A 17,638-nucleotide genomic window follows, 5' to 3' on the forward strand; every position below is an offset into this window, starting at 1 on the left:
ATCAGCTCCTGCTAGTCCTCACTCCTCAGTTCATGTTTGCTTAATGACACATGAATTAATTTGTTGGAAGCTGACATTTCACTGGAGGATTAGTTAGTGCCACTAACACTGGGCTGGTGCATGAAATTTAAGATGCAGAGCATCTTTTTGTGGTAAAAAAACACCAAAATAAAGGAGGCAAATACCAATTCTTTTAGAAATCTTCACTTTTAGGATGCTATGACTGAGTATGAATAAGCTGAAGTACAGAAGAAAAATAAACCCAATTCCAGCTATTAAAAGGCTCAGCAATTCCTTCCAGGCAAAAAACAAGCAGCTATTGTGTGCTGGCACTGGGAGGGCTGGGGGAAGGCAGCATTTCCCACAGGCAAATTAGGAATGGGAAAACCAGGACAAAACCCACAAGCCTCTGCAGCCCGAGTAGGGAGAACAAGGCATTTTCTGTTCAACATGATTTGTGTTGTCATTAGGTGGGTTTAATAGGGCTTTATACTTATTCTGGGAGGAAAGCCCTGGCTCTGCTTGAGCTGACAGTAATGACCATTCCAACTTGGGAAACACGAGGGAGCATTTGCCATGTCACTCAGGCACTCACTGGGAAGAGGGTCTCCTCTGCCCCCATCCCTTCCTGGTGAGGGAGTTTGGACACATTTCACTGGAGCCTGATAGAAACCTGTCTGTGCCCTGTTTGGCCAGGGGGTGTCTGATTCACATCACTTGTCTCATTGTAAGGAAGAACCCATACTGACCATCAGCCTCACTGGGACCAGAGCTGAACCCCACAAGGAGTTTCTGAAAACCCCCACACTTCCACCCCACAGCTGCCTGGGGCAGCAGACAGGGCTGGTGTCATGGATGTGGGAAAGGCTTCTCTCATCCACAATAGCTTCCTAACTCTCCTCCCAAGCTGTAGTGAGCCCCAGCAGGAACATTCAGCAACACAGTCCTGGCATCCTGAAGTTCTGTATCTGGGTGCCTTGTTTCAGGCCGTGTAAAGGTGAAATGGGCTAGAGAGGTAAAAACAGCTTACTAAAAAGAAATCATGAGTTAAAGTCCATGAACAACAGCTCCTGCAGGGCACACATGAAGCCCCTCCTTCACCTTCACTTTGTTCAGGAGACACTAACAGTGATTTCTCTCCTTTCACACAAACACGTGTTCTGGTAACCAGCAGGTGCAGCAGGCTTGCTGCTTTGAGGATTCCAGGATCAACAACTTCCAAAAGACCAGGAGAACAGCTGGTTCCCATCTTAAACCTGCAGAAGAAGTAGCATTCCCATAGTTCTGTGTGTCCCAGGCTGCCACTCAGAGATGGATGGGGTGGAGAGCCACTCTGGTATGAGCAATGTCCATCTCTATGGAGACTCAGAGGCAGCCTCTGTCATGCCCAAAGCAAGCTAAAACTATGACAGTGAAGGATCTTGCATTTCTTTATGGCTAGACCCTGATTTAATTTGCTATATGGTAATTTTAATGAACCAGATCATGTGAAAAGTACAGGACTCCTACTCTAGCCCAGCAGGAATGGGAACTGCCAGTGGAGCACAGCTGGCTTCCCTGACAAGTTGTTACATTGACAAGTTTGAAGTTTTTTTATGATCTGATTTAGATCAAACCACAGGATTTCAAAAAAAGCCAGGAACTGTCCAATAGCCATTTCCATTGCATTGTATGAAGCACTGCAAAAGAATGTATTTATTCTGGGAGGGTGGTAGGACTAAGGTGCTATAGCCACAAAAAACCTCTGCCCATTGCAAAGCCATTCCAATGACAAATTTGTCATATACTTCTGCATGGCTGAAGGAACTTTTAGAAAATAAAATTCCATTTGGAACATTTATCTTTTCTTCAAGAGCAGCTCTATTAAACACAGCCACTTACCCATCAGCAAACAATGCTGGTATATACTTTTAGGAATTGATCACCTTCCTAGAAGCTGATAGGCATTCCTGGCCATTGGATGGCAGAAGTGAGTTCATCTGTAACTCACATTAGTTTTAACTGATGAACAGTTGTCAAGTTTCCATTCAATACGTTGCAAGTTGCTCAAACTCTCTTGCAGGTTTGCTGGTGATTAGGGAAATGCAGAAAAGGGAACACATCTCTGTCTGGGCAGCTTCTCTAACAGGTCATGCCCTAGCCAATGTTCATTAGCAGTGCACATGGACATGTCCAGCTCAGCACACACAGCATGGCAAAACACATCCCCTTCCTAGCTGTGGGGGGAGATGGGTAGGGACAGCCACAGGACAGCACCCCCATTTATCAGTGCCCTCAACTTGCAGAGAAGTCTCTTTGCTGATAGAACACATGTACTCATCTTCAAATTCCAGTGCCAACACCTTTCAGTGCTGGCAAAGCATGTCCTCAAGGGCTGCTGCCAACTCTGTGCCAGAGTTTGGGATGTTTGGGGAAGATGCCTCACACAAACCAAACCACAGCACCCGATGCTCATGTCAGCCTAACAGCCTAAAGCTTAACTACAGGAAACCCTTGGATAGTCTCACTGTCCTTCAAAACCAAACATCAGCTTGGGAGGCACTGCAAAAAAGAGCTGTAGGTACAAGGGGAGTAACACACAGAGCCAACTTTTTTTTTATAAAAGTATTTTTAATAAACTGATGGATTTAAGTTTAAGATGCTAGACAACTTGTTGCCATGTACAGGTAACAAAAGTCAAAATTCTTTGAATTTTATACAAATACTATGTAGTAGAGTAAACTTGAATACAAGTTTACAAAAAATGCATCAGTGAATATTCAGCTTGTAACCAACTTCCAACAGTGAAAATTATCATCTATCAATAGTGATCAGAATTGCATTGCAAATTTCAGAAGTAATGCAACTATGTTTTTTTTTTACCAAGCCACTCTGAAGTTACTGACAGTACATTGGATTTTTTGGCTTGCTGAACAGAAAATGGCATTTAAATAAAATGACTGAGTTAAACAATGTAATACATATCAAAAGTACTACACAGAAAATTAAACAAAAATGAGAAAGTAAACAGAGCAGAACCCTGAAGTGGTGATATTTTTCTACCCGTTTTGATGGAAAAGATTCCACAGGTGTCCAGCTTTCTCACAGCATTTTGAAGTGTTCTAGTCCTAGCACAGTGTGGTCATTAGTAGACTAAAGTAATCCCTGCTTGGCAGTAATGCTGGTGAAAGGTAACTTGCTCTATTGCTAACAAATTGGAGTAACCACTGGCAGGGTGACTTGTTGCAGGCATCCAGCAGAGGCTGAGCTGACAGCACACAATTGAAGTTACAGTACTGCTCGCTTTGATACAATACCCAACAACCTTCAGGGTTCAGGTGTCAGTTTCCTCACAGGATTTACAAATGGATGGTTTCGAAACAAACAAAAAGAAGTCGCTATGGAGCATAAGACAGTATTTTCACCTGTACAGCTACCAATAAAATGAATGTTTTTGTTACAAACTTTCCAGTCTGCTTTATAAAAAATAGTCTTAATTTTACTTCTAAATAAAAACTGTGCTGTGATCTGTCATGTTCTTGCATTGTACATGCTGTAATTGTGTGTGTTAATGAGGGTGTAGAGATTTGTGACCTAGCGCTCTGGATGTATCAGAAGCCTAAAAAGCTGATATTGGTACATAAAAGGTAGCAATGAAAAGTCATTCTATTTATTTTTTCCTAAAGCCTAGGAAAAGCTACAGTACATTGCTAGATCAGTGGCCTCAACCCTGAGCTGAAATAAAGGACCTGCCCCGGCCAAGAGCCTTAGTCACATTACTACCACAGCTGCACAGCAGAGACAAAAATCACCTGTCTGCAGCCTGTTGTCTGAGCTGTGAGTAGTGTGAGATTCAGTTCTGTCATGCTTGAGAGCTGACTGGAGACCACCATAGTCATTTTCACTACAGGGAAAAGAAGGAAAGGAGAACTCAAATTCAGAGTGGAGAGTACTCAGCAGGGAGGGTCAGATATCCAGCTTCTGGAGATCAAACAGAGAATGAAGTTAGCGGCAGACTCACCAGTCTTAAACGCTTCCCACTTGGTAGAAGAGATTATTAAAACACGTACCAAAATACAGTTATGGAGACTTTTACTTCCAGAAAGTCTCAGTTGATTTTCCCCTCCAGAACTGAGCATATCTGTCTCTGTACTACACTGCATCACAGAAGATAAGTGAAAACCTAAAGTCTGTCTGATGAAGGATTCAACCCAGGTGGCAGCAGAAAAACTTCCACTTGTTTCCAACACAAGTTGGAGCTGGCAACCATAAGAATTCTTACTATGACACAGCTACTGCACCTTCCCATAGGGCTTAATGGCACCACTACCCATGGCCAGGAGCATTCATAACATGAAGCATTTTGCCTCCCAAGAGGACTTTGTTTTTGCTTTTAAACAGCAGAAACTGCAGAGTCAGTATTTCATTCAACAGGAAAACTAAATCCAGCAAAAGTAAATAAAGCTCATAAGAATAATTTGTATTTCTAGTAATGCACACTTCTTTGTGAGCTGATCAGTTTAGGGATGGTATGGTTTTTGTTAGTTTAAGGCAGTAAGTCTTACAAAATACTCAAGCTCAGCTCCCTCACGTTTGTGCTACTGTAGCCTTAGGTGCACAATAGAACCTCACTAATTTACACTAATGACTGGAAGAACAATTAATTCTCTTTGTAAATCAACAAGAATAAGGCATTCCATTATATATTCTGATCACTAATTATAATTTAGCTCTAATTATAATCTACCAGCAAACATACTTCTGTGTTTTAGAAAATAGTATCTCTTACCTTCAGACATAATTATGTGTGCAGATTAGTGGGTTCTGCTGTGTAAACACACAGGTGCATAAGCAATTTTCAGGTTTTTCTTCATTACATCTGATAAGAAAGTTAATGCCACAGATAGAGACTGCGGGGAGATAAATTAGGATTTCTCTATCATTTGTGCGGATAAGCACAACTGGGCAGTAATTTGTAGCTCAAAGAAAAGGACACGAAGGTTTACAAACTCAAATGAAGCAAAATCAGCAGCAGGAAGCAAAGACCATTCCCCAACCATAAATGGCTTGTTTTACACAATTCCAAACTATATCAAACAAACAAGAAAGGAATACAAGTACTAACTTGTATATATAAGTCTGAAATCAAGTAAAGCAAAGAAGTGAAAATGTTGTTGATGCTTCTAGAAGATGATACTCATATGTTTAAATCCTGAAGTAAACTGCAAGTAAAGACACAAGACAGGATGAAATGGCTGAATTAAAAAAAAAAAAAAAAAAAAAGGATTGATGTGCATTGCAATGAGATAGAAATTTCCCTTCATATGTGCAAAAATCCACAGTTTCATTAATGTAGAGGTCATACTTCTAGGAACAGATTTTAGACCAAACCAGTCTCCCTACATCCTGGAATCTACCTGTTTACATCAGCCACTTTAAGTGCACAGTACCCTGTTCACATAAATAGTATTCAGCAGTTTCTGGCATTCCTCAATTTAATCTTCTCCTGCCTTAAGTCTTGAAAACAAAGGGGAAAGTTCATCCAGGGCATCATACCACTGATTTTGATTTATACCAACAGTTAAATCGAACTCAAATTCTTTCTTCTTCCATGGTAGCAGGAGTCCTTACAGGACTTGTAAACAGCAGTACACAATACTGTAAACAAATAATTTAAGTTCTGCTTTATGCAAGATGTTAACTCAGGTCTACCAAACAGGTGAAAATGAAAAGGGTGGCTTCACACAAAATCCTTCCCTTTTCTCCCAGCAATTCCTTTCACTACATAAATAATCCTGAGCTGAAACAGGGGTTGATGAGAGCTTTTTTTTTTTTTTTTGCATATAAAAACAATGTTCTAGAGTTGGCTCTCATGTTCTGTCAGGAAGTCAATTGCTGAAGAGATCAAACTGAAGTATTTCAAACCATTTGCTACTTTGGAGGAGGACTTATAATTTGGTGTGGCGTCCAGTTCTAGACCCAGATGCCGAGCTCGCCAAGGAAGCTGATGCTGCTGCATCCTCAGCTTCCTCCAGCTCATCGTGTAGTTCCTGGCTAACACTAGACTGGAGGGCTGCAGGAGTTAGCCACTCCTTTGGCAGGCAGCTCTGGAGGAAGGGTATACAAGAGCTGAAGTAGGCAAGGCGATTCACCCATCGTGGAATCTCTTTTCCACAGAGAATCTATGGGGGAAGGAAAAAGAAAGGGTTAATTTGTTTTCTGGATTCAGAAGTAACAAAGCTTCAGTATTGTAAATAAAAAGCAAAAGCTGCAGCAGACTGACAGTTTACATATCACAAATGCCAGTCAAGAAGCACCCAAGTTAGCTGCACTTTCTCCATCAGTAAAGGCAGCATTCCAAGCCCCACAAAGACACCTATACTCCATTGTGAAAGTTGGACACATGGTGGGTTCTATGATTTTCTTAGAAGAAGAAAATTGAAAAAAAAAGCCTGAACCACCTCACTCTTTTTGAATAACTTCTATAAAAGGCACAAAAATTAGTTAAGCTATGGTTTCTATTCAGTGCTAATTCCTCAGAAACAGAAATTGCAGGAGGAACCCCACTCTTACAAAAAAGCACCCCAAAATCACATGGCCAGAAATACCACAGTTGTATGGAGTTACACACACAGCTGAGCCTCCCTACTGTGGTGGCCTCTGATGACTTCCACAAGACATCACTATCCTACAACACAGGCCAAGCACACACTTTGGTTCACTGCAACAAGAGAAACTATACAATGCACAGCTGGGTTCAACTCCTCAAAAATATATGAGGTTGCATTAAGTACTTATTTTTACTGCACATCAGTCATTAAATAATTTTGTTGTCACTACCTCCATATTCACTTTTGGTATTACAGTGCAAATCTGGAGAACATGAACATTACTCTGCTGTAACTGAGCAGCACTTAACTTGCAATTATATCCACTTTTATAGTCCATTTTAACATTAAATAGGACTGACCTAAAACAGAAACAATATGACCATGCAGCTGAAGAGTATGGCAAAACCCTGGCCATATAGGCCAGATTTCACACCAACTGCAGCTTTGTCAGTGTCTCACCCTACTTACTTGTACCAGCATTGCACATGAATCATCATCTCAATAAAATTTTCCACTATCACTGGCAAATCAGTCCACATAAAACACAGGCTATACACTAAGTATGCATTAACTATTTTGGGAAAAAAACCCAATTAAAGTCTATGAAAGTTCACATGGGAAAAATAGCCATCCTTGTTTTGGAGTGTTTCAGTGAAACATTAGAATAAATTCTGGCAAGCAGTGATTGCCAACTATCAATGAAAAGCAAAGTTTCCATTCCCCTCTTTGTCCTGGATTACTTGCTCCTGACCCTTTCCCTTGTGTGGATACACATGTGAATGATCAGCATTCAATCCTATTGGCAAACTGATCATGCTACAACAAAGCTAAGGGGGAAAAAGCAAAGCCCCTGTGGCTCCTTGGTCAGATTCTTTGCATGACCACTCAAGTATCTACATTCATCTAGATCAGGTCACAGGTGCTGGCAGAGAAATAACTTGACAAAAGCCTCTCAAGCAGAAGATTAACATCATCTGAGTAACTTTAATGCCTTTGCTATTCTTTAGCACTAGGTCAGAACTTTGAAAATTATTGACAGTGTGATGGTTCTGTGGGGAAATACAAATAATCTGATAAAAATAACATCTATAACATTGCTATCTTCAGTAGCAATTCCTGAAATGACTAAAATTATATTAAAATCTTGTTAATACTTTATTTACTAGGTATCTCTTTAGGAATGCACCTCTGCTCTAACACAGGCTACGTATGACAACAATATTTAGCAGCAAAATCTGGTGCTTTGGACCTAAGCACAAATACAACCTGAAAAATGGTGACATTTGCCCAAGGCAACAGAGATAGGTAGCTGAAAATTAAATGAAACCTTTCAAAGGACTAGAAGGAAATGATGCTCTGTAGCCACCTATGAAGCACCTTTCTATAGACCTTTATGTTTGTTTACCTCAGATAAAGCTGAAGAAAAGTGATTGCAGTTTTTGTGCATTAGGTGATAAGCATTTCCTTTGAATTCCTTTCCAAGCTCTTCTACTATTTTTTCTATATCATCTTCCATAAAGTCAGTACTGCCTAGAACCACAGCCTCTCTAGAAGAGAAAGAGAGTAGAAGGTGATCAGGTTCATATGATATAGGTGGACTACCATTCACACATTGCTCAGTCACTCCACTTTTGGACTGGGTAGCAAAATCTTTCTGTTCTCCAAGAATAACAAAGGCTCTTTCTATTCCATTTTATGGCAGTACTTTCATCTTTATCACAAGAGATGATGTTTCCTTGCTGATTACTCACCTTGAAAAAGTTACTACATTACTTACACTGTATGAGTAATAAAAGTTAGCCACAAATCCAAAAAAAATTGTATACATTTTAGGAATTTAATGGTATGCTGAAAAAAGTTCTTTGCTGTAGACACTTCCTTGTCTCATCACCTCTGTCCATCGTACATTTCTATGCAAACACATGAATTTCTCAGAAAGTCAGAAATACTGTACAATTCAATACATCTATCCTCAAAAATAAATGCAACAAATTGTATTTTTAATATACTTTCTCAAAGAGCAAGAAAACAGGTAATCTTTCTTACTTAAATTTAAATGTTTCTCCTAGCTCAGAAGCATTTCCTGGTGAAATCTCAAATATTCCAGAAAAAGGGTATGGATGACCACCATAGGCAAATTCTGAAAGAGAAAGCTCAGATTTAACAAAACCAGCACCTGATGACAGTGAGAAACAGCAGAGCTCACTGACTGGAAGGTGACTTCACAAAGATCTAAAGGCTAGCAACCAGACATGTTATTTACATGGGGAGGAAATGAAATGAGCTGGAAATTAATAGTTTTGTCAGTTACTACTCAGCCTAAGGTGTACAGGTTTAACTTGAATAACTTTGCAGTAAGTACATATAGTTTTCATTGCATAAGGAAGCATTTACAAGTTAAACTGTACATCTTCATACATACTTATCTTTAGAATTCCCCTTACATATGTCTAAATTGGGGACTCAAAGCACTGCATCTTCAGAGATCTGATGGCTCTATTCAGCGTACACTACAGTCCTCAGTGTGGCAGTGCATAGTGGCCTAATAGGTTCCTTGAATTTCTTGATTTGCAGGAGTTCAGTTGTCAAGTTCTTTACTATAACAAGACAGTAAACCAGTGCATGCACCTCAAATCTGCACACAGCATCTGCTGGCTCAAGCACTCACACCACATGAAGGCATCATGGTGTGCTGTAGCTTCCGTCTGTGTCCGTAAGATAACAGAGCACGCCGCGCCCAGAGCGTAATAAAAAAGCTTTAAGCATGACTTCACATTTCCTTTCCTCAAAACTCCTAACACATCACCCAAGTCTAGCACTCGGTTTTGTGAGTAATCTTTTTTACAACAGGTTAATAAATAAAAGGTTTGATGTGCCTGGAAAAATGCAAGTCATTGTTCTAGCAGGGGCATGACCTGCTGTATGAGAAAGCTGCTATAATCCCAACAGGAAGGGAGGCACATGTATTTGGCACAGCTCAAAAACTGGGTTTCAGGCAGAGCACTATTAAGAGTCAGGTCTTTCTGGGTCAGATTAAAACAAATCCAAAAAAAAGTTTTAACGATAAGCATTGTATTTTGTCAATTTGTTGCTCTGGTAACACTTGCAAAAACAGATATAATATGACCATTACAGTAGCTGAAACATAGTTTAAGATAACTTTGGGCAGTGTGGTCTTCGGGGGGGGCATGCCATGCCTTTTGCTCGTCCCCATATCTCCCAACACATTCTAAAGAAAAAAACCCCTACTGCAATAGGTTTTTCTTCCTTAACTGCAACACCATTGCCTCTGAGTGTCATTATACTTTGGGCAGAAACACCTCAGACCTGAGCCCGTGCTATGGCAAGCACAGAAACACCTTCTGGCTGCAGTGCAGGTTCAAAGTGTCCTGAACAGACCAGGAGGCTGTAGCACCCAAACACAACCTATTGAGCAAAACTGAAAAGCATTGCTGTTATTTATCACAAGGGCACTTGTTATGAACAGCATGCATCGGACATGTTTCTTTGAAAGAAACTGTCTCTAAAACAAACCAACCTACCAAAATGGAATAGACTTTTTCCAGACCATCATGAACTTTTAGGTGCCTCTCTGCAACAGATTATTGTTTCTGTAATTAAAAATTAACTCCTTGCAATAAGTGCTGACAGAAAACTGAGGAAAGGATTCAACCATGCTTACACAAAGCCCACATTTGTTTTATGTAGGTTTTTAAAAGTATTTCCAAACCTAAAATAAAAATTTCTATGCCTGGCTGAATAGGTTGCACACTTTTTCATAGCTAAACAGCTTTATATAAATGCATGCACAACAGTACTAGATTATTCGTGTCCAAGGTTTTTTCCAGAGGCAGAATAGATGAGAAAAAGAGATGAAGAGGTTTCAGGAGCTAGGCTCCCCTCACTACCTGAAAAATGCTTTTTAAATAGCTGTATTACTGAAACAAAAAGTAAGTTATGCTTTTCTTGTACATACCTCGGCCATACACCTCTATACCTGAATGAAACACTCCAATTCCAAGGGAAGAAGTATATTCATTCATCCAATACTAAAAGGAAAGAAAAAAACCCCAAAACTCTAGTTAGTTTGCAGTACAGATTTATCTTCTCAGAGCAGACTGTCCCCCACATCAAAAGCATTAAACCCTATCACAAAGTCTTAAACCCTATCACAAACTGGAAACTGCACAATCCATTTTGCAGGAACAGAATGTCAGTAAAATTCCCCAAATGTATGCAGTGAATTAATTCTATTAGGTTCTACTCCAGTGTTTTAGTGCTTTCAAAGTTTGTCACCCAAGGAGTCTGTACCTGGGAGAAATCCAGATTAAATCCTTCTATTTGTCAACAAGCTATAGGTTGCAAAGTTTGCCATTAGGTGGAATACATTCTAGAATTAATTGCTGTAATTTTAAGGAGCACATTTTTCTTCAAAATACATAGGAATGTAGGACTGTGAGATACACACACTAACTGTCATTAATAGCAATGACTACACCTGCTTATGAACAGGTGAGCACAAGACACATTCAGAGATGGACTGAAATTACCTTATTATATTTTGTCTTTGAATACTCAATTAGAGGTCACCATACAAGATAAAAAGCTCTCTTCAGGCTGCTGATGCACGGGGCTCCAAACATGAGGTTTTAAGTCCTTTGCATATGTCTGACACTTGTTTCCAACGTATCACTTGTATTGTAGCCAGTAGAAAACAGATGCATTTCCAAAGAAATCGGAAGTGAAAATTTTTTGGAAAAGGGAAAAAATAGTAAAGAAAGGAAACTTCCCTTAGTGCTTTCTCTCTTCTTTTATGAAAGTGCAGCAGCAGCAAGTGTCTACCAGAAGCTAACTGTTACCCTCAAGACCTCAAAGATGCAGAACTCTGGAAAAGGAAACCTCAAAGTACTCTTTCCCTGTCTTCATCACCACCCTCAAACTATCAATCTCAAAGTATGAAAAGATCTCAAGTGACACACAATTTGAGAATTAACCTGAAACAAAAATAAAAAGCCTCAGTAGTGTCCTTAAAACTGAAATTGGCTAGCAAGAAAAACCTCAGGAAAATAAAAGAAAAACATTATTTTGTCAATTACACTAGTAATAGGATTTTTTCTTCCCAGAGCTTCTCTGTGAGCTTTTACAAAGCAGACTTCAAAAAGTCAACTGCAAGGCAGGATACAGGCTGAGGTACAACTCCCAGTAAATTAACACTGGTTTAGCAAGCAGGCAGAATAAAAGAAACTATCTTCCTCACACAACCTGTTGACATTATCAGTGTTTTCTGATGCAAAGCCACTAGGTAGCCCAACTGATGATAAAAACATAAAAGGTTGCAGGTGTCACACTTGAAGATGTGCTGGCTGGAGTCAGTGTGTAATTTACAGTGCCATCACAAACATTACCGCATGTAAGCTTTTTGTCTCCCAATAAAAATGATACACTAAACCTCAGGTTGACAAGCTATTAATAAAAATGAAAACAAGTTAAATAGCAAAAAGAGCAAGTCATGCCAATGGCTACAAACAGACAAGCCAGCTGTGGGAAATTTTGTCAATACGAATTAAGAGAAGGCAGATTTTGTGCCTCATATTTATTTAAAGCTCAATTGTGATCCACGGATAAATTTTGCTTAAGACTAAACTTTACCATTTGCTTTAATTTCTGGCTTTGTCAGTGTAGTGCTATGTTAGCTAGTGGGGGTATGGATGACTACACTAAATCATCACATTAGTCTATTTAAAGGGCTTAGCAGTTCTTTCCTTCCACCCCCCATAAAAGAGCAGAGAGCAATTTGGTATGAACAAACTACATCCAGAAATACTCTGCATTAATTTACTCTGTATAGAAAGACAGGGAACAGGGAAAATACAAAGAGGGCAAGAAAGGAGAAGGATGCGAAGACTACTCATCTTAATAGGTTTGTGAGCATAAAAAAATGGATTCTGCTCATGAGGGGAAATCAAAGCCAGAAAACAGAAGAGCTACTGCAACATAAATGTGTTCCAGTTCTGAAGCCCTTCCTACCCCACAGTTTACCAGCTCACCATTTCAAAATAGTTTCAGGTTTATATTTATAGTCAAAACCGTAGGCACAGTCAATGTACAGTTTGTCATCACTGGAATAAAGTACATTTGCCTAATGGGAAGGTGTATCCAAATGAACCTAACCTAGAATAGGCTTTCTGGTACTCTAGTCTGTCCCTTTCCTGGGCACTTGTGGCCAGAAAACTCAGAACCTGGCTGCTGAATTCCAAACAACCTACGTATCATGTACCCACTGGATCTGTTAATGCCAAGCAAGGTTATGGCTGCCCTCTGAAAATAGAACAAAACTTACACAAGATACCCCACAGGCAATGGGGATAGAATAAAGCCTAGCTGGTTATTAGACAGAAAAAAATGAGGAAAAAAAGTATTCACAGTACTCCCAATCCGTAACTCCACGAAACCAAACACAAAGTATAGGGAGGAGAGAGAAAAGTGAGTCACCAAGCCTCTTCATTGACCTGCACAGAAGTGGATGAGCGGGATGGAAGCTGATCCAACAAGGCATTCAGCACAGCACACTCCTATCCAAGCAGGTGCTCCTCCTTACTGGTGCCACCTAAGCAATTGGGGCTTGCTACACTGCACAAAGTGAACACTGCTGGCAAATAAAACCAAAGTTAGCAGCTTTGGAAGAAGTGCCTGAAGCAAGCTGGTACTTTGCTTCAGATTTCCAGTAAGAACAGAATAGGTTAATTGAAGATAAAAGAATTTCAATAAGGCAGAATTACTTTCCCCCAGGAACAGTAATTATATCTAATTATTACTTAATCTGGATGAACCATTGGAAGGTTGGTCCCATTTACTCATTGAACAAAATGCCTTATCTCACTGAAGGAAGACATGCAGGACAAATGCGACAAAGGGTGCTGAATTTGGCTGCAGCTGAAAAGATTATATACAACTTACAAAATAAAGACTGTCAATGAAATTACATATGTATAGCTCACTGGTTCAGTAACATGCCCAAACTGATCCCAAATGCTACATCCTTGTTTCCATTACACAAACTGGATTCCCTTTAGTCTTGATATGGATTTTGCCATAACAGTATGGTGAAATCCCATACCCCCAATATTTTGCAATATGTTAGTCTTGTAAAACAGGATTTCAGGTTTTATCTTTCCTTTATCATAAGGAAAATATTGGAGAAGTAGTTTTCTATGTGCTCAATAAAGTCATGTCACTACAATGAAAGCAAAACACTAAGCCCAGCGCTTCAAAAATATCTTCAGAGCTTTCATTTACATTAATACTTTAGCTTGTTATCACCTTATTTGATAAGGGAAAAAATAGGATACTACTACTTGGGACAAAAAAATGAGACCCCTAAAAATAAGCAGTTAGTTAAAATGAAGCTATAAAGTACTCCAGTTCTCAAAACACAATATATCAAAGCCTTCACCCTACCCTTTTAATGATCATAAAAGATGTTCAAAGGCATGAACTCTACCACATAAATACACCCTTAAGCTTCTCTCCCTCCATAAAGTTACCACTACTTGAAAGCCGACTTTCTTCTACAACACACACATCCCCTTCACACTCTGGTTGTATCAAAGATTTTCGCTTTTTCAAGCACTAAGGACATTGGAAGGGTATTTCCTCCAAAAGCAACCAACTCAGTCCTGTAAGGAGTTCCAACAGTAGCAAGGTCACTAAGTATTCCCCTGCATACCTAAGCAGCTGCCTGGGAAATGAAACCACAGTTTGCATGCAGGTTGAAATAAAGCTGCTTGTTATTACAATAACACTGGTTCTGTCAACGAGGTGAATGACAATGGTCTCTTGTTCCAAAAGAGAAACAGAAAACCCAATCCCAAACCTAAACTACAAAAAAATCCCAAACCCATTTCCAAGTGACATGGAATGTCAGAAGCAAAGAGCAAACCTGCTAATGTCTCAAATACGCAGTTGGCACGGTTTGGTGAATAAACAGAATTTCAAAACTGCTATTACAGAAGACTCCTCTCTTCCACCCACTCCTAATCCCCCAAATAAAGCAGTACCATTGATTTCAGCAGGCTGTTGTACAAGCAGTAAAAACTGCTATGCAACATGAAAGTGAGGCTTTGGTTTCAAATGGACTGAGATGTGGTTTAGCAGAAGAGTTTGATGAAGGATGTACACTGGCGGTATCTTTCAGACATCACACAAACCTGTGTTTTTCTCACCAGTTTGAAGGAAAACTGTTTCTCTAATGGTCAAATAAAGTAGATACTGCTACAAAACAACAAACAGGACTGAAGCAGGAAATATTCTCCTTAGTGGTTTGATCTTATACTATGTATAATCTGTGGTGATGTGCAGCTTCAACCAATAAAGTTACCCCTACATGTAATCAAACATCTGCAAGTAAATGTGCTTGGCTGCTTCTTTTCCAGTTTGCTTTTATAGAGAAAGTTCCTTCCACAGACGGTGGCTTCAGAGACTGTGAATTCTCGATGGAGGCAGAGCCCCAGTAATGGCAACAGGATAACCAACAGTCCCTAATGTGTCCTTAGGCAAAATATGACACTAGCTTTTAGGAGCACACCCTTCCTGTTGCTTTTTTCCTCACTTTCCTCATGTTGACTGCCAGCCTTCTTAGGATGGCTGGAGTAAAACTGATCACAGAAATTCAGCTCTGGAGGAAAAAGAGAGGATGACGTGAATGAAAGAGTAGACTATTCCAAGAGAAAAAGAAACAGCATGCTGAAATCACACCCCACCAGTGCTACCATCATAGTGAGAATGGAGTTTCTCAGAGGCCATGGCACTACTTTCCAGGCAGGCATATACACAGGAGTCAGTCCATTCTGTTAAGGTTGCACAGCCTGCCTGTGAACTGGGCCCGCTTTGCACAATTAAGCAAGTCTTTGTGAGAGCAGTGGGTCTTCCATTTTGGTGAGTCAGAAGTGTGTCAAGCCTTGACTTCAAAGATATTCTTATGTAAGAGTCACGGAAACCAAAGTCCTACTTCTTTCACTGTACAAATATTTATAGTTAATATATGTAAAACCATCATTTTTATGCTAAAAGAGACTCCCCAATATACATATTCACCCTGTAGTCCAGAGAAGTCATATATATGCATGTGACAGGGCATCCTTCCCTCCTCAAGCAAGGTATAAAGAAGGCACACTGTGACTTTTTCTCATATTAGCATCACATATGAGCAAAGACCCCTTCTTTTTTCCTCCCATCTCTCAGAAAATCACCGTGAACAGACTGCTCCTGTCTCCAGTCTCCCCTCACTGTCTATAAGGAAGGAAACCAAAGTCAAGGTAACAGGCTATATTCACTGGAGAGAGAGCTCAAACACAGGATTGGGCTAAAAATCCCCCCAAAACAGGACATGGATTTCTAAGGTAAGTTCCAGAGTAAAAGAAAATAAGGACAAAAATCAGGCTAGTTATTATGATATTGTAAATATATTTGATTTCAAGCCAGATAGCTTTCTATTGATTGCTGTTAAAACATTTTAGCATTTGAATGTGGCTGTTTCCAAGCAAAACAAGCTGCATTTTGTCACTTCCAGCAGTCACTGGCACTACACTAGATGCCTTTAGCCCTTCAAAACAGCCAAGGTTTACTTTAAAATGGTGGTAGTAGGAAAGCCTATCCAAAATAAGCTAGTAACACAACCAGTGTCACCTGAAGCCAGTTCTCCATCTTACTGTCCTTCATCAGTAGGCTCAAAACTTGGTCAGAGAACTACTGCCACCCGTTCTAATTTCCAGCGACTGGAACGCATTAACGGATAATATTTTCTTATTGCTTATCCAAACCTTCTGTTCCATGCAGGTACTTACACCTAATTTGTTACCATGGCATTTGAGCAGCTTCCAGCTGAATATAAGACAATACCACAGTTGCTGTAGGTGCCACATAAAGATTATCCAGGAGGGAGGGAAGGTGAGCTCATAGGCTGCAAATCAAGCTGGAGCGATTCTTTCATTTCTACCAGGTAGCAGCCATAACAAAACTATAACAAAAATTATGGTCTAGAAAAAAGTCACCTTACGGACACCGTGCTAAAAAGCTCTTATCCTTGCAGAGAGAGAGGTTATCCCGAACTACCATGCTCCTGGCAAACAGGAGCCTTTTCTGGTTTTCGTGAGCAGGAAGGCAGGGCCTCCCCGCTGCTGAGCTTTGGGGCAGTAGCAGAGGGAGCAGCACAGCCCAGGGACGCTCACTGCAGGGCAAGAAAGTTTCCCCCGCCACAGGGAGGGGATCCACCTGTCACAGGAAGACCCGGCCCGGCAAACTTTTGTCGCAGGTCACAGAGGGGCTGTAGAAATCGTCAGACCTCCCAAATCACCGCCCCCGCCCTCCCTCCCCTCCCGCGTTGGTTATTCCTCCCGCTCAGCCGCCCACGGCTCCGGCTCCCGCGGGGACAGGCACGGGAAGGGCAGGCAAAGTTTCCCAGCCGTCCTGCCCCCCGCGGGGCAGGACACTCCCGCCGCCGCCCTGCGGGAGGGGGCCAGACCCCCGCCCAGAGCCGTGCCGGTGGCTCACCATGTCGTAGACGTTCAGGATCACCAGCTGGTTCGCCATCGCCGGCGGCCCGCGGGCGCCCCCCGCCCGCTCGGTCGCTCCCGCTGCGGCGGCGGCGCCGCTCAGGCCGGCGGCGGGGCGGTGCGGACCCCCGGGGGCCGCTTCCTCCTCGTCCTGCCTGTTGCTGCGGGGCGGCGGGGGGCGGCGGGCACCATGGAGCCGCCGCCGCGGAGGGACGGGGCCGCGCCCCCGGGAGACGCGCTCAGCCCGCGGCCGGCAGCGGGGGGCAGCGGGCGCGGGCCCCACCCCGGTGGCGGCGGCAGCGGTGCCGGTGGCGGGCGGGGAGGAGTGAAGGGAGGAGGAGGGAAGGGAGAGGCGCCGGGCGAGCCGCGCCCTGCCTGGCGCCGGGCCGCGGGACGGCCGGGCAGCCCCGCCGACGGGCGCAAAATGGAGCCGCTCCAGCCCGCCCCCAGCGCCCGAGCGGAGCGGCACGGCCGCGACTACAGCTCCCGGCGCGCCGC

General features: G+C 41.8%; 1 protein-coding gene across 1 annotated transcript; it reads right to left on the reverse strand.

The window, feature by feature from the left end:
• Positions 1 to 2,589: 2,589 nt before the first annotated feature.
• Positions 2,590 to 17,541, reverse strand: DESI2 (desumoylating isopeptidase 2). Its single transcript, XM_056487838.1, has 5 exons — positions 17,139 to 17,541; positions 10,567 to 10,639; positions 8,637 to 8,730; positions 7,996 to 8,137; positions 2,590 to 6,161 (listed from the first exon to the last, which is right to left on the reverse strand). Exons 1-5 carry the CDS (start codon positions 17,175 to 17,177, stop codon positions 5,928 to 5,930), a joined length of 582 nt encoding a protein of 193 aa, XP_056343813.1. The 5' UTR covers positions 17,178 to 17,541; the 3' UTR covers positions 2,590 to 5,927.
• Between the last annotated feature and the right edge of the window lie 97 nt (positions 17,542 to 17,638).

Source organism: Oenanthe melanoleuca, chromosome 3, assembly GCF_029582105.1.
Source record: "Oenanthe melanoleuca isolate GR-GAL-2019-014 chromosome 3, OMel1.0, whole genome shotgun sequence".
NCBI lineage: Eukaryota > Metazoa > Chordata > Aves > Passeriformes > Muscicapidae > Oenanthe > Oenanthe melanoleuca.